Source organism: Pyrus communis, chromosome 5 (genome assembly GCF_041283825.1).
Source record: "Pyrus communis isolate YQ-2024b chromosome 5, ASM4128382v1, whole genome shotgun sequence".
Classification (NCBI taxonomy): Eukaryota; Viridiplantae; Streptophyta; class Magnoliopsida; order Rosales; family Rosaceae; genus Pyrus; species Pyrus communis.
Window position 1 is genome coordinate 13,710,309 of NC_142569.1, and position 27,941 is coordinate 13,738,249.

Genomic DNA, 27,941 nt, shown 5'->3' on the forward strand with positions numbered 1-27,941 from the left:
AAATTCTAACACATTCTTTGCACAAAAAAATGGTGGGACTAAAATGATCTTTAGACTTCGGAGATTGGACTGAAAATAAAGTCCCACTAGAAGTTTCTCATTAAGGCTCAAAAAATAAAACGGAGTTGAACATAATTGGACTCTTAATATTAGGTTTTATGTTATATAAACAATAGCTAATTGGGGATGGAAGATTTGAATGGCAAATAATCTTTAGACACCCTCCCCTTGGTTGGTTATGTTGATTACTTTTTATTTTCACTTCGAATGAAGTAATATCATCTCCAATCGAAAGGTTCAGAGAGTCAGATGGTTGAAAATAGTTCGAAAACTATCTTCAACTGAGAGCCAGGTCAAATGGCTCATGGGCCCCACTGAACAAAAAAAGGCCACCAACCAGCCGACCTAAGGCCAAGCCACATGCTGACTTCATATTTGATTTTTCTTTTTTTCTTTTTTTCAAAATTTAAAAATTCTATTTTTTTTCCTATAACTTCTTGAGTCATTAAACAACATTAAGTAACATTAAACAACATAACAAAAATTTAACAATATGAAACTTAAACAACATTTTTAAAAACATTTAACAACATGAAAATTATTGACAATCCATAATATAAAATTATTGAGGTAATTTAATTTAAGTAACCATAGTAGTTCAATTAAAATAATAAATTATGTTTGGCTATATGACCTTTTGGCTCTCGATTGGAGATAGTTTATTTTTTTTCACAGTGCTATGTTTGGCCTATGGCCTATGGCCCCCTGGCCCATCGGTTGAAGAAGGTAAGAAATATAGCCTTGCATTGTTTATTAAAATATTATTTTCTTGGAGGGCCAAAGGACTAAAACGAGTCATCTGATTAGCCTTCGGTTGGAGATATCCTAACCTTCTATTTATTTAATTCAAATGATATAAACATGACTGTTCTTTGGAGAAGTAACCTTTTATTTAAATAATTCAAATGAATTAATTTTGCCCGTTCTTTGGAGAAAAAGGGTGTTTATAAATCACTTTATATTTGAATTGGAATGCAATGGGACAACCACTTTAGTTTAAGGACTCGTTTGAAATTGCTTTTAAAATTGTTGAAAACGAAAATATATGGAACAAATTTTTAGTAAAAATAAAAATGAATCTTGAAAAAAATACTTTAAGTGCTCTCTACATCACATAACAGGTGCTAGTGCTTCTTGCACGAATCACTTAAGAGTCTTTGAAACCCAGAAATATATATATATATATATATTTAAAACGATTTCGGTTATTTTAAAAGTACTTCTAAACGACTTCAAACCTCATTTTTTTGTCATTGCAAACTAGTTTAACTCACGTACTTGTTACTAAGTATGATAATTGAATGATAGTTAAATTTCACCATAAAAACCAAGCTAGCTTTAATACATTACCCAAAACTCCATTCTATAATTTGGGCATGCGCAAACTTACGATTTGCACAAAACTTGTGTTCAAACAAAAATGCAACCCTTGAACCACAAAAAAAAAAAAAAATGAAAATTAATGAAAAAGGTTTGAAAACTTTCAACTTTGAGTTTTAATGAAAATAACAAAAAAATGTTATAAGTGAATGGTATCATGATTGATTTTTTAAAGTAAAAATATAATCTTTCGTTAAAATGAACATTACCATAAATTATCGTTAAAGTTCCAAAAGAAAAACCCCTAAAATCAAGTCCTAATTCGAGAAAATACGGCGCTACAATTATAAACGCGGCGCCGCAAAAACGGCGGGTTTCATTCCAAACGACTTCAAACCAATACCCGCGTTTTTCAACGGATATCGTTAAAAACCAAAATTTTAATCCAATCAATCATCAACGTACAAACGTTTGACCCTCATCGATTTTTCACCTCCTTTTTCCTTGTAACAACTCCGAACAACCCCACCACAAATTCTCAGTTCGGTATTAACCAATTTTCCCAACCATTTTTTTCCTCAGGGTTTTTTCCCATATTTTCTACCCTCCATTTCTCACTTCTTCCAAAAAGTGAAATCTTTCTTATCATTTGGATTTTTTTTGCTGGTTCCTCAATATCCCGATCGAATTTTGAATCGTACTATTTGGTGGTGAATCAATTTTTTTAGCAATTTTAATGGACAGGGCGGAGGTACGGCGGGTTTTCCAGATGTTTGATCAGAACGGGGACGGGCGGATCACGAAGATGGAGCTGAGGGACTCGTTGGAGAAGCTGGGGATTTACATTCCGGACAAGGACTTGATCCAGATGATTGAAAAAATCGATGTCAATGGAGATGGGTTCGTGGACCTTGATGAATTCGGGGCGTTGTACCAGACGATCATGGGCGAGAGGGACGAGGAGGAGGACATGAGGGAGGCGTTCAATGTGTTTGATCGGAACGGGGACGGGTTCATCACGGTGGACGAGCTGCAGTCGGTTTTGTCTTCCTTGGGGCTCAAGCAAGGGAGGACACTGGAGGATTGCAAGATCATGATAAAGAAAGTTGATGGTGATGGTGATGGGAGGGTGAATTTCAAGGAGTTTAAGCAGATGATGAAAGGTGGTGGGTTTGCTGCTTTAAGCTCAAATTAACTAACAGAAGGATCTTTTCCATGGTAGTGATTTTCGAATTTTCGTTTTCTCCTTCTGCACTCCTTCCATACCCATTATTTGCGTACCTTGATTCGCCTTCGAGTTTATTTGATCTAAGGGCTAGAAAAACAAGGGGTGCAGGAGGGGGAAAATGGAGTACAAAAGTACGAAAATCATCACCTTTTTTTTTTTTTTCAATAGAGGAGGAGATACAAAAGAAGAGCAGCCTTATTGTTTAGATGTTTAGAGGCCTCTCTCTCTTGTATAATTTCATTTTTATTTCAAAAGAATGCAAACTCTTTCATTTCTTTGATTGGTATCTTTTCAATATCTTTGAAATCTTTGAACATTGATCGTAATAACTTTTTACTTCCTGCTATCCAATGAATTGAGCCAAAGTATGAGAGCGATCTAAGGTGGATATCTCTTTCATCTTTTGATGGAACCAATTTTTCAACCTTCTCGTCCAAGTATATAGCAACTCTTCGAAGTTTACCAATTACTTTGTTTCTAGCAGTAAAATTGGCGATTTGGAGGAAATGCTCCTCTTCTGCCTTCAACAAGCACATGTCTCGCATAAGATCATGGCAGGTTTTTATCTTCCTAACCAAACCCCGTTCCCCAACTTCAGCCACACCTTTCGACCAACTCAGTTAATACCTTCCATGGTTTCGACTGAACTTTGTCTATGTTGGGTCAAAGAAATAAAACCTTCTGGTGTCCATAGGTTGGCCAACTTATTCACTGGAATCTCATTATCCTTAGGAAACTGACCTAAATAAAAAAATACATGGCTTTAAATGATATGGTAAGTCGTCATAACTCAATGCTAACAGCCATGTTGTGCCTGCGTACGCTTGTTCTTGGCCTTTGCTTCTCCTTATGTTTGCATAAACATTCTTATGTGTCGCATCCCACTCGTCACCTGTTCCTGTAAGAAGAATATTGATGGCTAATGGCAAACCTGCACACCGTCGAAGAGCTTATTGAAAATTCCAAGTCTGAAAGAAAAACACCAAATTAACAGCACTTCCCATTATAAAGGCTACTGTTCAAACCATTTCGAAAATACTTATAACTAAGAGAAAAGAGTAATGCTATTTAGACATGTAAAGTTGACACAGTCGAAAACATTCATTTCAACGCCTAAAAGTAAAACGTAAGTTTTTCTTTCCACCCATTTTTTTTGTTGATGTGACGACATTCATATCCTAACAAGAAAAAACTAAATGCGATCAATTCTGTTATAGTTTTGTTAATCGTTAGTCAATATTCAAACAAGAAAAGTAAAGATAAAAGAGTTATTGAGAAAATACCAATATCACTATCCCTTCTAAGAAGTGCTGTCTTTTCGAACAATTTCCGGCTCTCATTCTCATTTATAGTGGGAGGGGTTGGTAGAGGAAACCACTTGGACCAGCATGCGACGCTACTGCTTCTCTACGTGTGGTGAGTAATATTCTGCTCCTTGTTTCCTCGTATGGAAATGCAGCTTTCAAGGAGTCCCATGCCTCAATACTCCAAATATCATCAAGAACCGCCAAACATCTTTTATCTTTCTGGAGAAGACAAAGTTTCTTGGCTACTTCTGCATCACTCATTCGAGCGATTTCTTTCTTTGCTCACATGTAGCAGAAATGAGTTTCGTTAAAATTTCTTGCCAAACATATCTCACTTGAAACTGTTTAGATATACACACCCCAAGCAAAAGAGCTAAAACTGCATCTTACTTCATTATGATGGTAAATCTGTTTTGCAAGAGTGGACTTGCCCAAGCCACCCATCCCCCAAATAGAAACAACTCGGAGGCGGTGATGTTTATCTCTTACCAAATGCATAACCAACTCCTTGACACTCTTCTCTAACTCGACAACATCACATTCTATAACATGAGAATAGGTTCGCCTTAGTTGTCGCTTCCTCTCATTAACGTGTAACCGCTGCTCTCCCTTATGTCCCTTATGTTGTGAGCCTGCAAACTACTCAAACTCAAATTAGAGATTTTGGTTGTAATGTTCCCAATTTCTGACCCTATCTCATGAAGATTGACTCATTCGATCAAGATGGAACGGAACCTATTCATAAAACTCTTAACACCTCCTCCTTTCGTCTTGGAACTTGGAAGTCACCTTCAAGGCAAAGTTTTCACTGACATCCTCCAAATCATAAGCAGCATCTCTAATTTCAGCAACCAAAACACGTATTACTTCATCTCTTTGTCTTGCATCTGCATCCTTCAACAAGCCCTGCATCATTTTTAGCTCGGTTTGTGCAAGCTTAACTTGATCGCCAACTCCGCACAGAAACTTGCCTCCTTAATTATGAAGTCACCAAGCTTTTCGGCCACCAACGAAACAACAGCCTCAGCCATATTCTCTCCACCAAAAGAAAATTGAACCACTAAACCAGACTTAATTTGTTTGTATATCAATTCAGATTGATGATAAGATCGATCGATCTTAAGCAATTTGCATATAAGACCTTAGAATTTGCAACTAACCTCCTTAGCTCAACTTTTATTCATATAATCAAAGACTAAAGAGCAAATATATACAAATAGTAATCACTAAATAAACCGTTTCATTTGATCTCGATGTGGATTGCGTGCATCACATGGAGATAAAGTCCAATGTATCTCACAGCTAGCTGGTTGAAATCACACTCTTGCTAGCTTTTCTATATTTTATCTACCTTTCATCGCTTCCTCTTAAAACATCCAACCAAAATGAGATCATGAGAGACGACTTCAAGTTCATGAGCCAAACAAGATTCTCAAGTCTTCATAAAAATATTTTACCCTAAATTACTAACTTTATGCCATTTATTTTTTGGACAAACGATAGGTACTTTATACTAAATTCATCTAAATTAAAGGAAGGTGGAGGGTTTGAACTCAAAATACAATGATTTGAACCCTATCCATCACTTGCACTAAACTTTATACCACGGAGTTAAATACTTTGCTTTCTCAAACCCTCTAAACCTAACATTATCTTCTTGTCACATTTTTTTTCAATAATCCTATTTAGGAGTTTTTTCTCGTATGCACATATGTTCATCGAATGTATGTCGTACACTGGTGTACTCCAGTAACATTTTCGCATATTTAAAGACATAAAACTTCCTTAGGGAGGGACATCTCTCTCTCTCTCTCTCTCTCTCGATTTGAGAGTCTATATATGTGTGCACGGTGATTGTACACATTCAGGGTTTATCTTAAATCTTCAATAAGGAAGTAGGTCATGAAAAGTTTTTGTTACTCGATTATTTGAGACATTTTAGGTCGAATCTGTCACAGAGTTGACATTGAACATGTGTTTTGGAAAGCAAATATGTTGCGGTTGAGGTTGTGGCTGATATTCTTGCAGATTTGGGACATTCTCTATGTTCTCCTAGATTGTTTCATGACCATTTTCTCTCGCTCAATCTGTCATCAATTTTGATCTCGAGGAGTTGGGGTATATATGACAGATGATGTATGTTTTTAGTAAGCTCTTTTTTAGCCAAGAAAATAAGTAAAATTTGGAAGTCCTATACGATTAAAGTAAATTATTTCATGTCTCATGACATTACCAAAGTTATATGTGCCTATGGCATTGGTTACTTATTGATGGAAAGGGTATGATAAACCGTCAAGTTAACTTATGTTGTGCGACAACTCACTTCAAACAATTAAATATTTAAGTTGAACACTTGTATGCGATGTGTTGTCACATAAAGCAGTCCAAACTAAGATTTCCATGATGGAGGAAAAATAATGCAACTTTTGTATTATTTTTTTGGATCTTTAACGAAAAGCTCTCAGTACTATTCACTCTAACGAAAAACCATATTTTTGCACTAAAAAATCAATCTTGATACTATTCACTTTACCCTTTATTTTGTCCTTATCTTTCAAACTTAAAATTTTCAAGCCCTTTTGATTATTTTTCATTTATTTTTTTTTTCCTCAAGACAATAGGTAAATAAAAGTAACTTCTACAAATGTGGAGAGGGATATAATAAACAAACACTAGCTTCTTACACCGCTATTTAATTCTTATTATTATTTTCACTTGATTTATTCAATTTATAAATAAATAAAAAAATTAAGTAAAAGGTTAAAATGAAAGTGTGCAAAAAAATAACTTTCCATTAAAATGAACTTTAACGAAAAACTCTCGTTATTGTTCATTTTAAGAAAAACCACATTTTTACATTAAAAAATCAATCCTGATACTATTCACTTTACCCTTTATTTTATCATTTTCGTTAAAATTCAAAGTCTTTAAACATTTTTCATTAATTTTTCTATAAAAAAATCACAACGTACAGAACAACCACCCCAACGTAAATACGACGGCGTTTACGCTGCTGGTTCTCGTCTTCCCAATTGGGGTTAATGGCAACACGCCAGAAAACACATTGGAAGAAATTCGGTTGAACCCTACCACTACCGAGCTCTCAAACGTTGGATTTTGAGACTTTGGAATTCCAGATGGCCTAACTCGCCTTCTTTCGGATCCTCCAAACAGAGGATTGCTATTTCCTACCGCAGCTCAGCCCCAATGCAAAAACTGGCGCGGCCGAGCGTTTTCCGGTCACTGCGCCTTCTCAAATCCCACAACCACCCCAAAATATACCGACCCAGGTACCCTCTTTCTCCAAATCTCAAAAAGTAGTGAATTTTCTGTGATAATTGCATTGAAATGTATAGCATTTCATGTTTGGACCTCAAAATGCAGTAGCTTGGGTGATGTTGTATGCAAGGTGTTCGATGAAAAGCCTGTGTGGGACGCGGTGGGCATTGCAAGGTTTCCGTTGGAGTGCCAAAAATGGGTTCATTCGACTCCGTGTGTTAACACAGAGCACAAGGCTGTGGAGCCGCTGGAAAATTCAAAAGACGGCGGGGGTGCTGAGGCCACTGGTGATGGTAAAGTGAAGAGGAAAAAGCTCAAGGGAAAAAGGGCAGTGGTTAGGTGGCTCAAGTTCTTCAGGTATAAGAAGAAGAAAGACTATGAGAGAATGACTGCTGAGGAGAAAATTCTCCACAAGTTAAGAAAGGTAAAATAATCTGTACGTTAAGAGTTGTATTGGGTTTTGATTTCGTACAAGTTATCTGGCAATTTTGGAGTTTTCAGCATATCTCTCAACTGATGTTTGCATGAAAAAGGTAGCACGATTCTGCGAAATGTTTAGAGACTGATGAAAATATGTGATTTCTGTTTTTGCAGGCTCAAAGGAAAGAGGAAAGGCTTGTTGAAGCTCTCAAAAAGATTGAGCCCTCGGAGCCATCGGAGACAAACCATGATCCAGAAATATTGACGCCGGAGGAACACTTCTACTTTCTGAAGATGGGTCTCAAGTGCAAGAACTATGTGCCCGTTGGTAGACGGGGGATATACCAGGGTGTGATTCTGAACATGCACTTGCATTGGAAGAAACATCAAACTCTGCAGGTGGTGGTGAAAACATTCTCACCTGAAGAGGTTAAGGAGATTGCTTCTGAGCTGGCTAGATTAACTGGAGGGATTGTGCTCGGCATTCATGAAGAATACACAATAATTATGTATAGAGGGAAGAACTATTCTCAGCCTCCAACAGAAATCATGTCACCCAGGGTCACTCTCTCCAGGAAGAAGGTTCGCTTATAGTCTATTTTTTTCTAAACTTAGATCTTTCTGAGAATTTAGACTTTTAACTGTCTCCACTAGAACACTGCATGTCAAGCGCAAGCCGAGTGCTTTTTAACTGCATATTTGAAATGAATTTTGATACTGTAAGCGCCTCATTGCTCTTTTCTGATAAACATTTTAAATCAATTCCTGATAACATGACAATCAAGTCCTTTGCTTGCTTCCTCATGACCGGAAAACTAACAAGTTTTCCTTATATAATGTTCGTTTAAAAGATCCATCAGTAAATAAAACACAAATATACAATGACATGCAGGTATATGTTCGACAACACGGTTAGACTTTTGACAGGTGTTGAAATTAAAACTAGGTTCCCTGATCATATACTGAAGCACTGTCTGTCATTATTTGTTTTCATGTTTTCCCTTATGTTCTCTGCTCCTTCATACAGGCTTTGGATAAATCGAAGTATAAGGATGGTCTTCGAGCCGTAAGGAAATATATTCCAAAACTTGAACAAGATCTTGAGTTGCTTCGAGCACAGGCTAAAAGGAAAGTAGACATCAATGCAGATTACATTGAAGAAACGCAAGAAACTGGTACTGAATCTACTGATAGTGTACACTCTGGGAGCTCCTCAAAGTTGAAGCTGGAGGCTTCAAATAAGGTAAAAGAAATGATGGATAGGAGCAAGGAACGCTCTGGGGATGACCTTTCAACAGATGTGGATATAGCTTCAGACTCTGAAGATTTATCTGATATTTTTGATACCGACTCCGAGAAGGAGACCGAGAAGAAGGCAGAGCGACCTCTGTATTTGGAAGAGTTTGAAAAGTTTCCAGTTGAAAGTGATGGCGAACCTGAAGATTTTGAGGATCACCTGCGTCAAATATCTAGGGACGCAAAGAAGGATAAATCCTTGGACGAAGATGCTGGCTTGCCAAATTTTGATGAAGTTGATCGAGTATTTCTGCGTGCTGCTTCACTTTTAAAGAAAAAAAGAAGATGAGACACTTGTAAATTGCTTACGATCACAATTCGATGGTTAGATACTTGACCTTTTTCTGGTCTCCTGCTAATTAGATACTTGTTATTTCTAGTTAAAGGTTATATTTGGTTTGAAGGCCTATTCCTTCCAAAATTGAGCAAGAATTACTCTCATAAATAAGGTTAAAATGTTATCAGTCCTCAACTTCTCGTATGTTTCTTACTATATCTTGAACTATATTTACATCGTGTCTCTCGTTGCTATGTTCGATTGTAAGACTCATCTCCAATGATAAGGAGGTGCTAAACCCTACACGACCCATTCCTTCTGCCTAATTCATACTCCCACAAACCCTTTTCTTTCACATAAGCAAGCACCCAGCAGCCTCTTCCAACACACACATACCCCTTCATTTTCCCTAACCAAACACACGCCAACCCACTCCTACACACTCTTTCCTTTCTTTCCTGAATTCATATAGATACCTGCCTCTTCCTTTCACTAACCCCTTTCCTTTCCTCTGTAAGCCACTGTAAGGAAAGAGTAGGTTTGTATTGGAAAAGGTTGTTGCTATGTGAAAGCAATTGGTAAGCGCGCGTCGGAAGGGGTTTTTAAATCAAATGGCATGCCAATAATCTTGCTTTACGTTTTTCTTTGTACAACAGACTTACAAAAGCTCTCCACATCCATCACAACTCTGCAACTCCAAGCAGCAAGGCCACTGAACTTGGCAACTTGCTCCATTTTCTAGTTTCTTTTTAAGAAACTATAAAATCGATACCACTTTCTGTGACGCCGCAATTTTGAACCTTGAAGTAGCAGCGCAACAGTGTCACGCTCAGTAGAAAACATGTGGTTACTATAATACCATGTCGACGTTGTAACATTACATTTCCAATGGAACGTAAAGCGTTTTAGTAAAAATTGATTTGCACAATAAAAACAAAATATGATTCAGTAGCAGAGTATTCCGAAACTAATCAAATTCAAAACTTCGTTTTTTAATCCAAATATGAACATCACAAAGGTAAAAAACTGCCAAGCCTTGCTAAAAACAAGTGGTCCAACTAAAGGACTACTTGTACGGTGAAATGACGTCGTATGGAGGTCATACGACGTTGGGACAATAAACAAGAAAGAAATTAGCCAGGGGATTATGGGAGTAGAGAGCGAATCGGAAGCTGTCAACTTTTTGTTGGAAGTTTGGAACCCGTTTATGGACGAGTGCTGAAAAATGGAGCATAGATTCGATACAAGACCAAGACCTTGGCTTGATTTGATTGGCAACGACTCCAAATCCAGTAAGTTTTCTGCTACCCTTCTCTTCCATTGAGTAATTTTGTGTTTGGTTGCTCGGGAAAATTTGAATGAGATTTTGAGCTTGTTGTATACAATCTATCATGGGTTTTACCCTTTAATTTGGTTTTCATTATTTTTTGGGTTTGGAGTGTACGGAAACTTGTACCCAGAAAAGAGAAGTAAATGAAAAGATCTTGAAAATTTAAAGATATGAACTTTTCTAATTGATTTATGGTAAAAACGGGGATTAGGGAAGAATGAATTTGGCTTCCATATCTGTAATTCCAGTGTTGAATTACTCAAAATATTGTTTTTTACTTCAAGGATATGGTTGTAACTGTGTGATTCATGAGGAAGAAACTTTGGTGTTCAACAAAAGCATATAAAATCTTCAAGGCTTCAAGGTAGGAGGAAACTCAGCAGAATGTGATGTGGGGGGGAGAGAGAGAGAGAGAGAGAGAGAGAGAGAGTTATTATGTTTCTCGAATGTAATAGAATGTGATGTGTGGTTGTGAAATTGGATTGGACAGCTGGAGCACCTGAAACTTCAGCCGAAAGGGACTTGAATGCAGTTGTAGAACCACATTTTGTTATGGAATTTGAGTCTGAAGATGCTGCCGAGGAGTTTTACGAAGATTGTTCAAGGCGTGTTGTGGTTCATCATGCGTATAGATCAGTGTCGCCGATCAGATGTTGACAAGAGAGTTCTTTCCCGGTAGGCTATCCTGCAATAAGCAAGGAGGGCGTTCTGTAAAAGCTAGAGACCAAGTTCATCCACTTATAGTTTCTTCCGGGAATTCTATGGTAAGTTCATCTAATCTAAATTCAAGAAAAAGGTAACCATTGGCCTAATCTTGATGTGATCCTTGATTAATGGAGTTGCAATTTATGCCTATTACTCATCTTATCGAACTTCTAAAGCATGAGGAGAAACATGATTGATTGAACTTTGCTTATTGACTGTGTTGTTGAAACTAGTAATATCGATTTCAAAACCATGGTTTATGTACTTTTTGATCAGGTCTAAGGCAAGTCTTAGTCTAAGGTGCTTTAGATTCTTCATCCCTGCTATAACTAGCATGGTTCCCATGTAATGTAATTTACTAGCTTATCTACGAATGAAGACTTTCGGGTTTCCATGCAATGGAGTTACACGCGTTTTGTTTTCTAATGTTCCAGAGAATTGGATCATATTAGTCGGGATGGGAGTATTTTTCTTTTCTTTTAAGACGAAGAATCTATTATTTAGGTTGTTTCATTATTAGGAAATATTGTTTGACAAGAGATCTGAAAGTGTGCATAGTTACATGATTGCAGAAGTGCATTACCTGCAACCTCTGAGTCTGATTTTCTTTCAAGTAAACATTCGCAGGACGCAAAGGATATGAAGATTGCGGAACTCACCATGGACCTGGGGTGTGAAGAGCAATTATGTGGACAATACCATGAGCAACCTACATTGCTGAATAATGTTGAGGAGGAGATGGAACTGATAGCAACGAAAGTTAGAGGAGTCGTTAACTATGTAAGAGAATTTGAGACTGACGTTGAAGGGCTTCCACAAAATCAAATGGAGGCCATAGTTCGAGGGCTTCCTCCAAATCAAACGGTGACTGAATCGGGCCACAATTAGAGACAGAATTATGGCTCTGTGCAGACTGGGTGCATGAGGATTCGACTGATGTTCTCCTGAAGAGTATTCTGACAGACTAACATACTATACAGCAGAAATGTCCTGAACCATAAAAATTTAGTGAATGGAATGCCCTTCAGGCAAATAGTTACTTTGGACTCCAATTGTGCTCGGCCGAGGCCTTATTGCTGTCGTTCATAATTTCTTTAATTTTCTTTTTTCAGTCAAGGTGTTTTTGGATCCCTCTTACTGCAGATACTGCACAACTATGATCATGATACTGATAAAGTCTAACATAAGAATTCCTCGCATTCTATTTTTCGGGGCAGTGTGCAAGACAAGAAGCAAATCAAAGTGGCATGAACATTTCGTTCAATCGAACGAAACAAACAATGAAAGTTTGTAGAAGAATGTTGGATTTTCATTGAACCGTAGAATAAAAGAACTTCTCTATTTGTGATAGAAGAAATTAATTGTAATTAACACTGTACATTCTTGGATGATGGAGCTGAATGGCAAGTAATTCACTGAAAATCCTAGTTTTAATCTCCAATGCTATCTACGAAAGGAATGTTTTTGCATTTCAGATTCAACTTTTCTCACATTTTCGACAATAGCTTGTATCTTTCCAGACAGTTCTTCTGTTTCCGCCTCAACATTGTGCATAAAACTAAGTAGTTTTTCTCGATAAGCTGCACATCGTTGATCCTGATGCTCCAACTCCATTGTAAGTTCCTCAATTTTTCGATCCTTATCACCCTGCAATCATCAACAAGCAAATTAGTCAACTGCGGAAACTGTACTGAGTCAAAAGTATTGAGACCTATTAAAAATAGTAAACATAAACTCAAAAGATCGCTATCGTAGAATTCTAAGGTTGATTCATGAACAAATTCGAAAGTCTTCCAATGGTTACTTATTCCAAACTCACCCTTCCTTATTCTCCTTGAAATTTTTTTCATCGGTGGTTCATTCAACAACTGGTGAGATATCGAGAACCATGCTTTTATGCATGTCATCAAAGAACTTTACCTACCATTCCCTAAGACCCACCATGATGCTTCATGTAGGGACCATTACAAAATCATAGATGGATCATGAAAGTTATTACTAGAGTAGATCTACCATGCATATCTATCTCTTGTTTCTTTACCCTTACACAACATAAGTTTGCCGAGTAAGTTCTAACGTGTGAAAATAAACAAAAGGCAAAGAAATTTAACTATTGTAAACGATTTGGAAAGACGATAGCTAGAGTTTTGAAAGATCACTAAATGATTAATATGGGAGAGAAAAAAGGGGGATAACCAAGCAAAAAACAACGACCTCGAAAACATTTGAAAAGGGAGAATATTAATTATTAAGTTAAAACTATAAGGATGCTCACCTCTGTGCTAAAACCATTGGCAGTAACAACCAGAGGATGATTATGATCCTTTACAAATCTCGTAACAACCCATTTTCCAGATTTTTCCATCTTCACCAAGATTGTTGCCTTGCAACCTTCTCGTGCACTAGGTCTAGGCTTTTTCTCAGGTCCAAATTTTCCCGGCTGGTTAGGAGAAAACCCTTGTTTGTTACACCCAAGCCGACGGGCAAGAGTTCTCCCATCAATTCCTGATCGACGACGCTGCATAACACGGACAACAAATCCAACCTGTCTGGCATAGTCAGTATAGAATTTCCTGGCAGCATCTTCGGAATCAAATTCCATACCCACATAAGGTTCCGGAACTAGACCTCCACCCGAAGTACCTACATCCATCTCCACAGCACTCTCTACTTCTACCTCAGCTTCCTTTTCCAAATCTACTGTCATATAACATATAACAGAATCCATAAACATTTATTTCGGGCAGATTACTTGCGTAATTTGTCATGGGAAAACAAATCTAATACACACTAAATAAATCCACCCACGCATTACTTTTACTAATCAAGCTATCAACATGCAGTTTCAAGCAAACAGCCCTGATCTTTGAACAACATCATGAAGTTTTAACTTTTCTAAAACTTGGGTCATTTATCGCGCCGAATTTTTGTCATAGAAAACCGAAAAAATACTACTTAAACTCAAAACACAAATCGTTCATGAAATTCAACCAACCACCCAATATTTAACATCAAGAACAAAAATGCAGACAGATAAATAAAACCCAAAACAATCCAGATAAGCAAAAGCTCTCACAGCCGCACACATTTACAGAATGCTCAATTCAATGGTGGTATATAATTTTTTCAAGTTCATGAAATCACAAGAGATCTGAGAATCTAAAAAAATTAAAGTTTGTCCCACTTCCCCACATTTTCTCACCAAGCAATGCTTTGCATGAGCTAATTTTCTCGAGAAAATTCAAAACATTTGCAAGGAAAGCCCAGTACTTACAGCCATTTAAAGAGACAAATATATCGGATTGCACAGATTCGTTATAATAATTGAAAAAAAAAATAAGGAAAAAAATTGGAGTTGAAAGAGTGGCAGAGCGTGGAAAAAAAGAAGTAAAGGAACTTACTTTAATAAAAATCGGGAAGTGGGTAATCGAAGAAGTTCGGAATGGAATTGGAAGCTGAAGATTTTTTTGGTGGGTTTCGTGGACTGATCCAAGGGAAGAAGATGGAGACCGCTCAGCAGCTGCAGACGAAGACGAAAGGGACTCAACGCTCTAACTTCCGAACTCAAAAGCAACTCAGCAGTAAAATTATATTCTTTTCTTTTTACTTTTTTATTTAAATCTGCTTTTGGTGATATGGGCTCATGGTTTATGGGAGGATCTTGGATTTGCGTTGGACTGGGCTTTACTCACATGTCAGAATTTTTTTCTTTATTTTTTATGTAACAATATCTTTTAAGGAAGAAGGTTAATTTAAGCTTCGTAATGAAATCGTTTAATGATTCGATATGGGAGAGTCAAATATAAGATTTTTTGCTGATACGTGAAAAAAAATATTACTAAATTGTAATACTTATGATTATAAGTTTTAAAATAAATTAAAAAGTCGCACCAAAATATATATATATATATAAGTAAAAAAAAAAGGTCAAATTCGGTTTAAAACCAAATTCCACCAAAATTACCAGTTATTTATTATTTGAATTAAGTTTGAATATCATGATTAGCTTTCATATGTAATAAAAGGTTACCTAAAGGATTAGTTAGTGATTATATATAAGTAACATAATGATTTTTGCAATTTACGATATAATCTAAGGATGCGCTTGTTGCACCGGATTATTTCGAACTAAATTAGCTTCAGGGACTAATCTAGACTGACATTAGACTAAACTGGACTAACTTAGTAAAACGTTTGATATAGCGTTGGACTAAGAAAGTGATTAATAACAAATTTTATGATACACCCTGACCAAAATCAAGGCGTGTTGAGCGTCACGTGAGGGTGACGTAGTTATGTGCACAGTGCGGAAGCAATATTAACATAAAAAACGCAAATAAATAAAAACTAAACTAACTATAGCACTAACTAAGAACAAGTGCAAGATGAAAATAAGTGTGAATTCACAATCAGAGCATATTCTCTAATTGCTCATATTCTATGTGATCAATGTGTATATATAGTAGTCTTGCTTGACCAAAACAAATTATATTGAAACCAAACGATTAAATGAATATCACAGGAAACTGTCAAACAGCGTAATAGTGGCCCTCCAATTGGGCTGAGTCAAACTTCTTGTTAATTAGGGATTGTGTCAATTCCTTGAACAGATGGAGCGTAAGCAGGGGCAAAGCTATATGGTGGCCGGTATGGCAGGGGCCCCTCCCCATTAACAAAACACCCCATTAACACATCATTTACCACTAACACTCCAAAAATTACTTCTCATCCCCACTACACATGTTGCAGCACATACAAAGATTTTCATCCCTGTTCAACAAGTAATCAATGAATTTTATCTACTAGTCTCTAAACCCAACTCCTTTTCTTTTCACTTTGCTCACCACAAAAGATTTTCATCCCTGTTCACGCAACAATCAAATGCCATATGCTTTACTTTTTTTTAGGGAATTCACTCGACAATCAACTTGAAAGCAGGGGATTTCTTTAAACCCTTCAAGTATATAATGAATTCAGGTAAACATATTAACAACAATACATTCACCAATTAGGAAATAAATTTGAAATTTAAAATAATAATTGGCTTTCAAATTTGACAGAAATCCTAGAAAACACTTAGCAAGACTTATGGAATCAGAAGAGAGAGAAGATGTAGATGGTTGTAGTGGCTTACAAGACCTTTACCTTTATCATCTTTCTTTTGATTGCCGTCTTTTTCTTCTTCCTCACTCTCACTAAGCATATTCTTTGAATCCTCAATCCTCAACAAAATCTCATAAAACTCCTAGTTAGAAGCACAAAGAGTAGTGGTCGCCATAGAACGCCACTTTTTCTTAGTACCCAATCTGAAACGACGAAGCATCTCAACCAGATTAGCAGCAACCTCCAGATGATAACGAGACAAGTTAGTGAACCTCCTGTAATACTTATTCGCCGTCATCTTCCCCTGTCTCAATTGAGTAAATTCTTGCTTCTTGCGATCAATATACTCAGAGGGAACAAACCTTTTCTGAAACAACCATTTAAACATTTCCCAGTCAGCAATTTCCTCTAAGTTCAAATGATAAACCTCATGTTCCCACCAAGATGTTGGTTCTTGACCTAAGATCTAGGTAGCCATCTCGACCCACCTTTCAGAAGGAAGATTCCCTTGACTTTGCATCACTCGGAAAGTCTTCTCAAGATGCTCGAGCCACCGCTCTGCTCCTTCATGTCCTTCGTGACCCTCAAACTTATCCAACTTTAAATTATACATAGTCTCCAGATGAGTCATCTGAGAAGGGCGAAGTGAAGACTGAATCGCGTAAGTTATAACTTCCCCCAACTGAGCTATATTGGGGAAACTAGGCTTAGCTAAACGACGTGGCTCTCTACGAGGCGGCATAATTCTGACAGAAGACACCAAAATAATTATAATACTCACAAAATATGCAGTACTGCCAAACCTAGGCTCTGATACCAAACTGACACACCCTGATCAAAATCAATGCGTGCTGACCGTCACGTGAGGGTGACGTAGCCATGTGCATAGTGCGGAAGATATTAACATAAGAAATGCGAATAAATAAAAACCAAACTAACTAGAGCACTAACTAAGGACAAGTGCAAGGTGAAAGTAAGTGTGAATTCATAACCAGAACATAAGTAGCCTAAGTGCAGTCCAGCAGGATGAATACTAATTACACAACACAAAGATAATCCTACAATGGTGATAATCTGTTAGAGCTGCCATGGATTCCGCGCAAGCCACCAAAAAGCACTCCTAACTAGAACCTGGAGAGGCTCAAAACAGAAAATGTGAGTGGACAAAAACAAAGCTTTTCAAAATCATTTCATTTCTCAAAAGTTCTAGCCCCTCGTCGTAAAACCTATATAATTTCCCAGGAAATATAATATATGCTATATCAGAAATCATGCTCAGGATGAAAATCCATAGAAATATACGATGCCAAAGTATCACAATGAAATGCTATAAGTAATCCAATTAAAATATATCAATGCCAGATATCATATCAGCCAAATCTACCTAACGTGACCTGCACGGCTGAGTCTATAGCTCATAACTAATCTTAATCATATCAAATCCTGCACACGAGTCGGAACCACCTAAAGTGGTCTGTACAACAGGACTAGATGTAAAATAATTATGCTCTAGTGCTATGATCATGTGAAAACTATGCAAATAATCGCAAGTCACCTACAAGTCGGAACCAACTAAAGTGGTTTGTACGACATGACTATGCACCTAACTTGGATCCAAGGTGAGCATATGGTATGGGAGGTGAACATCACGTGAAGGATTGTGCCCTAACTCTGGGTGGAAGCACTAACACCGAGGTGCAGGTTTATGAGCTCTCAATGCATCACATCATAATCATAATCTATAAACTTACCTGACACTTACCTATGTGTCCGCATCACCAATTATAAATATATGCAACTACTAATGCATAAATAAAATAGGCAGATACTTTGCATGGCATTTCAAAACGTATAACCATTCAATTTCATTTTTTGGGAAAAATCTCAAGTATATAGGTATATACGGAAAACCAAAAACCCACTCACTGGTATGTGGAAAGGTCGTAGCCCCCGAGCCTCGATTGATTGTACTTGTCTTGAGGATAGGTCTCACCTATATGCGAAACAACTACAAAAACGTTAATTTAAAGCACATAACCAAAACTAGGTAATAACTTTTCATACATAACTCAAATGAGATGTTTGAATATACCAATGTGATCTACTCAACACCACAAACATCCCCATATTTTTAAAATAATTTTTGGACAACTTAGGCGCCCCCACGCGCCGGCAATGGCACGGCTAGATGCGCCCCCACGTGCAGCCACGTGCCGTCAACTTGATTGACGCTATTAGGAATATTCCGTTAAATGCTAACAGAAGTTAACGACGTTACCTGACACCATTAGAATATTTCGTCAACTATGATGGAATATTCCGTCTCCTTCTCCGGCGAGTCTCTCCGGTCGCCGCCGCTGCCATCTGCAACTTGAATTTTCTCCAGTTTCTGGAAAAACTTTAAAACTTCATATCTTTTCCATTTCTCAACCAAATTCCATGAAATTTGTACCAAAATAAAGCTTACAATGATTAGAACAAAACCTTACCACTTTTAAAACTTAAATCCAAAGGAATCTCACCGAAAAACCCACGATAATCCGGCCAAACTTGAAACTCGCCAAATTCAACTTCCCGACGTCCAAAGCACTTCGTTTTTCTTCTCCGAGCTTCGTGAAGACGATCTAAAACTCCTTAGAAGCTTAAAACTCACAGAAAAGTCCACGATCATGATTGCATGAACAGTACATCAAATCGGGAATTCTGGTTCTCGGGTTTTCGAAGGTTTCACGTCCAACTAAAGGTATGGATCGACTCCTGAACTTGAAAGGAGTCCAAAAACACCAACAACAATCTCGATCTACGACTGGAAGGGTGGTTTGAGGTTTGTCCATATGGTTGTACGGAATTGGAAGAAATCCGAGAGAGAAGAAATAGATAGAGTCAACGGAAAAAAGTTTGTGTGTGTGTGTGATGTCCAGCTGAGTCACCAACCAAAAACAAATAAAAAAATAAAACCTAAATTAATTGGTTCAAAAATATTAGGGACTTAACATATTGTCCACATCCAGAACTTAAACCACACGACACCACAAACGTTCAAGGGTACTTTAGTAATTTCACGCCATCGATACAAATATTTCGGGACGGGCTGTCACATTTTAATATATATTATTTAATCTAATATATTTACAACCAATTCATTGATTAAATTTAATAAATACAAAATTTCCATTGTTAATGATTTTTTATCAAATGAATTTATTTTTTGTTCAAATTCTAAGTAACTAATAATAAGAAGAATATCATGAATTTTATTTATTCAACAACAACAACAAAGCCTTTTTCCACTAAGTGGGACCCGGCTATATGAATCATAGAACATCATTGCACTCGGTTCTATGTCATGTCTTCCATTAGATCTAAGTACTCTAAGTCTTTTCTTAGAGTCTCTTCCAAAGTCTTCCTAGGCCTTCCTCTATCCCTTTGGCCTTGGACCTCTGTCTCGTAGTCCCATCTTCTAACCGGCGCGTCAATAAGCCTTCATTGCACATGTCCAAACCACCATAACCGATTTTCTCTCATCTTTCCTTCAATTTCGACTACTTCTACTTTACCTTGGATATCCTTATTACTAATCTTATCCTTTTTTGTGTGCCCACATATCCAACGAAGCATCCTCAGCTTCGCTACATCCATTTTATGTACATGTTGATGCGTTTCCCCCCAACATTCCGTGCCATACAATATCGTCGGCCTTATTGTCGTCCTATAAAATATTCCCTTGAGCTTCATTGACATACGACGGTCACACAACACGCCGGATGCACTCTTCTACTTCATCCATCCAGCTTGTATACTATGGTTGAGGTTTCCATCTAATTCTCTATTCTTTTGCAAGATAGATCCTACAACGGTCACACAACACGCCAGATGCACTCTTCCACTTCATCCATCCAGCTTGTATTCTATGGTTGAGGTCTCCATCTAATTCTTCATTCTTTTGCAATATAGATCCTGGTAATTTTTTACAGAAGCTTTATTTATGCTTGAGAGTGTAAATAATTTTTTGATTCGTTCGCGGTAGGGTCCATTGATGAAATGATCATATATTTTTGGTAAGTATTCTTTTTTAGGCTTATCAGTACACAAGAATCCCAAGCCATTGCCCTTGATGGAGAACACGCTACTATCGTCCCAATCCAGCCAACGTCTTCATCACCTTCGTAGGTTCTAGCGTTTTTTGCCTCCCATATTCCTTCAAGCGTACTGGGTGGCTCACACACCAATGGGTTCACAAAGATCTCATCAATCATGCGAAGCCGACAAGTCCGAGGTCAAGTTCGATGTGTAGCAAACGAGTCCAAGGTTGAGTTCGAAGCGCAGCAAAGTGAAGCAGACGACTAGAGTTGGACAGACGGCGGTAAGAGCGAGATCTTCCTCAGTTCGAAACTATGGGTTAGGGTAAGGATAGAGGGAGAGATTGGTGGTGGGTTGGTGGTGTGTCTTGCTGGAGTTAGCAAGTTGTGGTGTGATGGTGGCAGTTGATGCTTAAAAGAATAGCAAGCAAAGAGAGGATGAGAGGGAGCATACGAAGATGGAGCAAATGAGGTATTAACAATCCCATGGGTATTTGGGTGTCTCGCTAAGAACTCCTAGGGAAGGAATTTGTCCATGGGAGTCCTTTTTAGTCTCATTAAACATAATCCCACTCTTAAACAAACACGGCACTGGACTAAAAATTAGTCCAATCTAGTGACATTTAGTGAAGGCAAACAAATGCCTTCTAAATGTATTACCAAAGACAATGAATTACTATAAAAACTCTCAATAGTTCAACTATTCATAGGTTAGGTCTAGAGGTTTGCATAAGCTTTTGGAGGTTTAATTTGTAGTTCTTTTTCACACATTTTCATAAAAAATTGAAACAAAAAATCATCGATAAATTTTATAACTGGATAAGTCAAAACTATAGTTTATTGGAGATGCAACGTGACACGCCCCGACCCCGATATTCCCCGAATACCAGGATAAGCACGTGCTGGCCGACACCCGAAGGTGACGAAAGCCATTTATTGAGTGCAAATGCTGAAAACAAGGGATAAATAAGGCTTATAAATATAAAAGAATAATAAATATGCAAATAAGGACCGTGTTCAGAGCACACCTCTAATCTAGAACACTAAAGAAAAATAATATAAAATTGAATGAACCAAGGAGTGGGTCCTACACCGAGAGGACTCGAAGATGCCGATGCGGAAGTGCCTGGACGTCGGGATTGTATGTCTCGATTCTAAGTCCTGAAGGGGGCGCAAAACAAACATGAGTGGACCAAGTTGATATATATATAATAAAATAGTTATCAACATACTAACCCCCAGGTTTTATGAAAACACATATATAATGATAAACATAGGTTTTCCGAAACCTAGCATGTCGTGCAATGTCTCAAATCATAATTCGCATAAACAATAAACACTAGTGAATGTCCGATATAACACTTCAGGCCCCATGCCGGCTCCCCGTCTCTGAGCAGACAGTCAGAGGAAAATGCACTTCAGGCCCCTTGCCGGCTCCCCGTCTCTGAGCAGACAGTCAGAGGAAAACACACTCCAGGCCCTATGCCAACACCAAACCGTCGCCCGGGACGGACCGGATCTATCCCTACGTCCCGTAGCGGAAAGGACCACTAGGTAAGTACAAAACCGGTGAACATACATATATTGAAAATCAACTTCATAGTATAAAGTCATCCATCATCTATATTATAAAGAAGTGTTCTAAACATGTTCTAAATATCATATCGTCATCCATCAGATATTCTATAAGAACATGGGTTATAAGAAAAATAGTAATAATTCAAACTAGCCTCAGTAAGCATGTTATCTCGTAAAACGTTTCATAAAACATAATCATCAAATCATGCTTTTCATGTATGCATTTCTACTATCAAAACATGCATTTTTAGAAGGGGTCCACTCACAGTACTTAGCTGCCGAAGAGCCACGCAACTAGCGAAGACGGAAACGCCACAAATAAACGCCCCTAAGCACATAAACGGTACATTTAGTCAAACTCTATTCAAACAATTGAATTTGGGAAAACGGACATCGGAAACGGGTTCAGGACGTCGAAATTAGCTTAGGAGGGGTCCCGCACGAAAACTCAAAAAGTCAACGGTCAAACCGGTCAAAGTCAAAGTCAACGCTGACCGTTGACCCAGTCAACGGTCAACGCGTCAAGTCAACGGGTCAGGGTCACGGGTCAGGGCCTTAGGGTTTTGGGTTAGGGTAATTGGGTTAAGGTAATTGGGTTAGGTGTTAGGTGGGTTGGGTTTTAGGTTAGAAACCACACGGCCCAAAGGCCTAAATAAAAGGGTAATGGGTTTGGGCTTGGCAGGAAAGGCCCAAAGGCCTTGGGTTTTTAAAGAAACAAAATAAAAATAAAAAGGAAAAGGTTTTGGGTTTTGGGCCAGAGACCAAACAGGCCTAAGGCCCGTGTGAGGGTGGAGAACGGCCCGAAGGCCTGGGTGCGCCGCAGAAGGACGCCGGAACTCGGCCGGAAAATTCCCAAGCTCCTTTGGAGCTCAAAACTCAACCAAAACATGTCATTCAATATACCAAATTGAAGCCCCGAAGGTAAGGAATCGAAATATACCCTTGGTTCCCGTCATCGTGGTCGAAGTTGGCCGGAAAACAGCCTGGAAGCCACGGGTGTCCGCCGGAACTGGGTAAGATTCAAATGAGCATAACTTCTTCAATACTCAATGAAATTGGGTGAAACAAAAAGGAAAGTTGTAGTACTCAGCGAGACGAAGAGATTGATACCTTGGTTTGGCCGGAAATTGCCTCGAAAGTCACTGAGGCTGCCGAAAACTGGGTAAGATTCAAACGAGTATAACTTCTTCAATACTCAATGAAATTGGGTGAAACAAAAAGGAAAGTTGTAGTACTCAACGAGACGAAGAGATTGATACCTTGCACGCTGGCCAACTCGCCGTGGTTTGGCCGGAAATTACCTCGAAAGGGACGGTGCTCGCCGGAAAACTGGGAAATGTCTTCGAGGTGGTTTCTTCGTGGTTTGACGTCCAAAACACAACCATGGGGTTAGAAAAGAGTTATAGGTGTGGGCATGGGTGTGTGTGTGTGTGTGTGGGTGTGTTCTGCTCGGAGAAAGAGCACCGAGAGGAGGGGGAAGAGAGAGCACGGAGGAAGAAAGAGAGAAGAGAGGAGAAGACTTTTCAGAAAAAAAAAAAAGAAAAGAAAAGGGAAAGGGAAGGAACCGGGGGACAAAAACAGGGGGTGGGCCCCTTGGGCTCACCAATTAAGGTTCAAAAACAATTTTAAAAAGGAAGGTATCCCCCAAACTTAGTGAAAATACAAAAATACCTATTTTCTTACGTAAATCCCGGGACGGGTTGTTACACAACGAGACCTTCCCTCATCACCCAGGTGGTGAACTAGGAGAGAAGAAACATTCCATAGATGGAATTATAGAATGGACGCCATCGGCTACTTGAGTTAGGCGGGTAGTGGGATAGGGAAGGGAGAATGAAGTGGTAGTCAACTTCTATGTGCTTATAGTAGGGAATAGATTTTCTCTAGATCTATTTCCACATCCTAACCGTTCATCGTACATTATGCAGCCAATTTTTGTCAAGTACTATTTGTGTTTAATTTTAAATAAAAAATTTTTGGACCCCACGATGCATGTTGAATGGCTAAGATGTGAAAATTCCTAGAATCTCCATAATTTAGAACTGTATGGAATCCAAATTTCTTAGAGTAAGCATGAAACACAAGATCGGCCGCTGAGTGTGTAGAGCTAGCTTTATAAAGCACACAAGAAAGTGCCTCGCTACTAGATAGCATAGTGAGTAAGAAATACACAACAATTCAAAGATAGTAAGAGCGAGTACTTGTACTCTACTTTAGAAAATAATGTTACATTTACGACATTTAAAGGTAAATTTAGGCAGACTAAATTTCTAAATCAAATTTTATAAAACGAATGACATGCAAGTTGACGATATGTTATCAATGGCGGAGCCATCTTAAGACCACAGTAGGCTGAGGCCTACCCTGATTATTTTTTCTTGCAATCTCTAACTATTTGTCTACCATTGATCAATTTTATAATATCACCATTAACTTGAATTTGTTTTCAATCCAACAAATACAAAGCCTATAATTTTCACTTAACAATTCGATAAGAATATTAGTTGATCATATTCTCTGTTTTTTGCCTATATGCAATTTTTTCCTTTGCTTGCAGACTATTATTTTTGTTAGTTTCTTATTTCCCTCTATATCACCTATGAAATTAAGAAGAGAAAAAGTTTTTCTGTGAATAAAACCTTTCAAAATTCTCTTATGCCTTAATGTTTTTACAAATGAACGTATGATCACGTACATTTGAATTTAATAAGAATGTGCAATAAATAGATATGCTTTTAATGTTTTATTATCCATCATTAATATGAAATTCATGAGTAGTTGACCATGTATCCTTAGTCACAAGGAGACCAAAAGAAGGAGGTTATGTTTCTATATGTATTATATGCTAATTTCAATTTAAAGTGTGCCCCTTCTAACATGAATTTTTGACTTCGCCACTGTATGTTATGTATTAAATTTACAAAAGAAATGATAGCACAGTAAATTGGAAGGTCATAGCGACTATATAAGTCCATTCGACATTTTACAAAATTTCCAAAAAAAAATATAAAAAGAAAAAGTAATTCGTAGAGGAAGGCTCATTTCTTCGCCGCATTGGATCATTCATCTGCCAACACCCTGGAGTTCGAGCTCAAACGCTTCAACCGCCCGCCACCTCCCCAAAACCAGAAGAACAAACAAGGAACGAACTTTCTGCTTCCTCTCTATTGCAGAAGCCAAGCAAACTGTTGGGTCGCGATCTCTCTGTCACAGCAAGTGAGTTAATCATTTTCTCTTAGCATTTTCACACTCTTTAATTTCCTAATCATTCCTTAATCTGCACTCACGTTAAACCTTCGATTGTGTTGTTTGTTGTTTTTGGAGTTTCCTTAATCTGTTTGGATGCTGAGAAAAAGTAGACACTATAAGAGTTGGGTAACTTAGAATTCAGTAACCCCAATCTTGGGTTGTTCTGAGTTTTCCAGTCTGTTGTTGGTATTTTCTTGTGTTTTCTCGGCAGCCAAACGTAACCCAGGTTATGTTTTCCAGTGGATAGTTGAGATATAGATGTGTTATTCTGCATGTGTGATCAGAATCATTACATTGGTAAAATATTTTAGTAGGGTTTTGTTTGGTTACACTATGATGTGAGACTTTGCACAATTCATTAGGTAATCGAAAACTAGTTTGGTATAAAAGATCGCATTTTTTCTTCGCAAAATTATTGTTTTGCTTGAATTTTGGAAGCTAGAACCTTAGATGGAGTCTTGTCACAATGCTTATTTGGGCAGTGGATGATGAAGAACCTTCTATGAGCAAGGATGAGGACGTGTTAGAGAGTTCCAATGGGAAAGAGGCAGTCACATATGAGGGGAACTCAGATACAGAACCATTTGTGGGTATGGAGTTTGAATCTGAAGAGGCTGCCAAAGTGTTCTATGATGCATATGCAACACAGGTGGGCTTCATTATGCGAGTTGATGCCTTCCGGAGATCAATGCGTGATGGTAAGGTAGTTTGGCGGAGGCTTGTGTGTAACAAAGAGGGATTTCGCAAGACCCGAGCCAAAAGAACTGAGAACAGGAAGCCTCGAGCAATCACCAGAGAAGGGTGCAAAGCGATGATTGTGGTAAAGAAAGACAAATCAGGAAAATGGATCGTAACACGATTTATAAAGGAGCATAACCATCCACTAGTAGGTACACCTGCAAATGGTCGCCGCAGTATGCTTCTATCTCAAACACCAGTGAGTGCTTCTTATCTGCATTTTTGAGTTGCTCGCTTATAGGTTTATTTTGTAAGACAGATGCGTTGTGATTTCTGTTGATTAAGTTAGCGGTTTATTTTGTTTACTTATGTTGGTTAATTTAGTCGATTATCTAGTTTCTGTCCGTTGTATATTTGAAAGTGCATCGGATGGTCTAGTCTCTGTTGCCTGGAAGTGATTTGGAGCTTTTGCAAGCTGGAAAGTTACTTTTGCTAATGCAACCCTACATTATTAGTAGGGATTCTGGTTAATTGGATGAAGTTAGCAGATGCCCCTTGCTTGAAAAGGTTCCCCGATGATATCGTTCTTTTGGTTTTCCTTGTTTGAAGAATGTAGTTCATATATTTCTCAACGGCGTACTAGGCAACCCATTTTTTGTCACCTCCAAATTGTTAAAACCAGTTTTGACATTCAATCTAAAACTCAGGACTTGTTTGATAACCATTTTGTTTTTAGTTTTAATTTTTTGTGCTATATATGGTGGAGAAGTACTTGTGGGAGAAAGGGAAGCAGAGATAAAGAAGGGTGAAGGAAGGAGGGTGGAGGAAAGGAAAGGAAAGCAATGACAAAAATGAAAACTAAAAACAATTTTGAGTTGATTTCACTTTACGTTTTTGTTTTCATATGATCTACATTCCTTATTTCATCCAATATACTTTCCCCTGGTCTCTAGCACAAAAAAATAAGAACTAAAAGCTAGAACCAAAATGTTTATCAAATGGGTCCTTAGCTTTATAAACTTGCTCAAGAAGTAATAAAATAATTAAATAAAGACGTTTTAATGGTTTCTTTTGGTAGTAACTGTTCTTAGAATTTGGACAAGTCCCCTCGCGTGCTATATGTAATTGCTTCTCTGGCCGTTTTGTGAGATGTAATAGGTCTCGTTTCTGTTCAGTTCGAGTAATAATAGTTTCTTTTGGTATTGTGCTTTTAGTTTATAACTGTGTCGTGGTTACTGTAAACGTTTTACATGTAGGGTTTGTGCTCTAATTTACAGTGGTTACAGTAACGTTTTACATATTTGATCAGGGCTTGTTAAAGCCATCTAGCAGATACCCGACGCATGTTTGTGAGGGCGGGGGAAGAGTTCTTTGCATTATGCTACCATAATATTTCCCATAACAATCAATTTTTACTATTGATTTGCCTTTTGGTTTGTTCCAGGACGAAAAAGATCTGAAAATTCGGGAGTTGACTGCTGAGTTGCAACGTGAGCGAAAGAGGTCTGCCACCTATCAAGAACAGCTTGATATGGTTTTGAGGGAGATGGAAGAACATTCCAATCACTTGTCGAGAAACATTGACGGTATAGTCCAGAGCGTGAAAGAAATTGAATCAAAGAGGGTAGCTCCTTGAAACGGTTAAAAGGCTGCTTGATTGGTTCAGCTCCTTGCAAGACTTAATTTGCAAATGTGGGTCTGGCTAGTTGGTCAAGAGAGTATCTCTGCCTCTTGCATCTGAGTTCAAATCCCCCTCCCCATAGATTAGATAAGAGTAGTGTAGATTATCGTCTTGTTCAAAAAAAAAAAAAAAAAAAAAAAAACAGAAAAACTGAAAATCTCAGTTTTCGGTTGAGCAGAAACTGAATTATCCTGTAGTTTTCGTTCTTTGGTTTTTGTTTTTTTTTTCCGGTTGATTTACGCTTAGGTTGTACAAATAGCATACGTATAAGTAGCAAGATCTTCTAACTCCATAATATTTTGCGTACTCTATTATTTTTTCTTCAATTTCATTTTAATTTAGGGAAGTGAT

The 27,941-nt window shown here is 37.9% G+C and overlaps 3 protein-coding genes and 3 pseudogenes across 9 annotated transcripts; 4 read left to right on the forward strand and 2 right to left on the reverse strand.

Annotated features, from left to right (window-relative positions):
- The first annotated feature begins 1,892 nt into the window (after positions 1 to 1,892).
- LOC137723313 (calmodulin-like protein 3 pseudogene) lies at positions 1,893 to 2,886 on the forward strand (annotated as a pseudogene).
- LOC148696821 (putative disease resistance protein At1g50180) lies at positions 2,857 to 4,946 on the reverse strand (annotated as a pseudogene).
- A 1,950-nt stretch (positions 4,947 to 6,896) lies between these two features.
- Positions 6,897 to 9,382, forward strand: LOC137726703 (putative CRM domain-containing protein At3g25440, chloroplastic). Of its 2 annotated transcripts, none has more exons than XM_068465638.2 (4): positions 6,897 to 7,205; positions 7,300 to 7,618; positions 7,789 to 8,196; positions 8,642 to 9,382. In XM_068465638.2, the coding sequence occupies exons 1-4, from the start codon at positions 7,123 to 7,125 to the stop codon at positions 9,197 to 9,199; spliced, it is 1,368 nt and encodes a 455-aa protein (XP_068321739.2). In that variant the 5' UTR covers positions 6,897 to 7,122; the 3' UTR covers positions 9,200 to 9,382. The 2 variants fall into 2 exon arrangements, with proteins under 2 accessions (XP_068321739.2, XP_068321741.2); XM_068465640.2 differs by having other exon boundaries at positions 7,303 to 7,618.
- An 885-nt stretch (positions 9,383 to 10,267) lies between these two features.
- Positions 10,268 to 12,268, forward strand: LOC148696822 (uncharacterized; annotated as a pseudogene). The gene is made up of 3 exons (XR_015962757.1): positions 10,268 to 10,479; positions 11,008 to 11,281; positions 11,850 to 12,268. The product of XR_015962757.1 is annotated as an uncharacterized LOC148696822 (transcript).
- A 241-nt stretch (positions 12,269 to 12,509) lies between these two features.
- LOC137726723 (Far-red impaired responsive (FAR1) family protein) lies at positions 12,510 to 14,782 on the reverse strand. 3 transcript variants are annotated; one of them, XM_068465679.2, is made up of 3 exons: positions 14,624 to 14,782; positions 13,498 to 13,919; positions 12,510 to 12,869 (listed from the first exon to the last, which is right to left on the reverse strand). In XM_068465679.2, exons 2-3 carry the CDS (start codon positions 13,873 to 13,875, stop codon positions 12,666 to 12,668), a joined length of 582 nt encoding a protein of 193 aa, XP_068321780.1. In that variant the 5' UTR covers positions 13,876 to 13,919; positions 14,624 to 14,782; the 3' UTR covers positions 12,510 to 12,665. The 3 variants fall into 3 exon arrangements, with proteins under 3 accessions (XP_068321780.1, XP_068321779.1, XP_088550591.1); XM_068465678.2 differs by having other exon boundaries at positions 13,498 to 13,922; positions 14,624 to 14,765; XM_088694465.1 differs by lacking the exon at positions 14,624 to 14,782 and having other exon boundaries at positions 13,498 to 13,965.
- A 10,202-nt stretch (positions 14,783 to 24,984) lies between these two features.
- On the forward strand, positions 24,985 to 27,901 carry LOC137726613 (protein FAR1-RELATED SEQUENCE 12). 3 transcript variants are annotated; one of them, XM_088694466.1, is made up of 3 exons: positions 24,985 to 25,198; positions 25,670 to 26,168; positions 27,354 to 27,901. In XM_088694466.1, exons 2-3 carry the CDS (start codon positions 25,698 to 25,700, stop codon positions 27,543 to 27,545), a joined length of 663 nt encoding a protein of 220 aa, XP_088550592.1. In that variant the 5' UTR covers positions 24,985 to 25,198; positions 25,670 to 25,697; the 3' UTR covers positions 27,546 to 27,901. The 3 variants fall into 3 exon arrangements, with proteins under 3 accessions (XP_088550592.1, XP_068321650.2, XP_068321651.2); XM_068465549.2 differs by having other exon boundaries at positions 25,674 to 26,168; XM_068465550.2 differs by having other exon boundaries at positions 25,714 to 26,168.
- The last annotated feature ends 40 nt before the right edge of the window (positions 27,902 to 27,941 follow it).

What these genes read in the sequence shown, in the direction of transcription:
- LOC137726703 (XM_068465638.2), top strand. Translation starts at nt 7,123, where the DNA reads ATGCAAAAACTGGCGCGGCCGAGCGTTTTCCGGTCACTGCGCCTTCTC. An exon ending in TTCTCCACAAGTTAAGAAAG is followed by an intron (nt 7,619 to 7,788) that starts GTAAAATAATCT and finishes CTGTTTTTGCAG; the next exon opens with GCTCAAAGGAAAGAGGAAAG. An exon ending in TCACTCTCTCCAGGAAGAAG is followed by an intron (nt 8,197 to 8,641) that starts GTTCGCTTATAG and finishes TCCTTCATACAG; the next exon opens with GCTTTGGATAAATCGAAGTA.
- LOC137726723 (XM_088694465.1), bottom strand. Translation starts at nt 13,956, where the DNA reads ATGTTTATGGATTCTGTTATATGTTATATGACAGTAGATTTGGAAAAG. An exon ending in CCAATGGTTTTAGCACAGAG is followed by an intron (nt 12,870 to 13,497) that starts GTGAGCATCCTT and finishes TGATGATTGCAG; the next exon opens with GGTGATAAGGATCGAAAAAT.
- LOC137726613 (XM_088694466.1), top strand. Translation starts at nt 25,698, where the DNA reads ATGCTTATTTGGGCAGTGGATGATGAAGAACCTTCTATGAGCAAGGAT. An exon ending in TGCTTCTATCTCAAACACCA is followed by an intron (nt 26,169 to 27,353) that starts GTGAGTGCTTCT and finishes GGTTTGTTCCAG; the next exon opens with GACGAAAAAGATCTGAAAAT.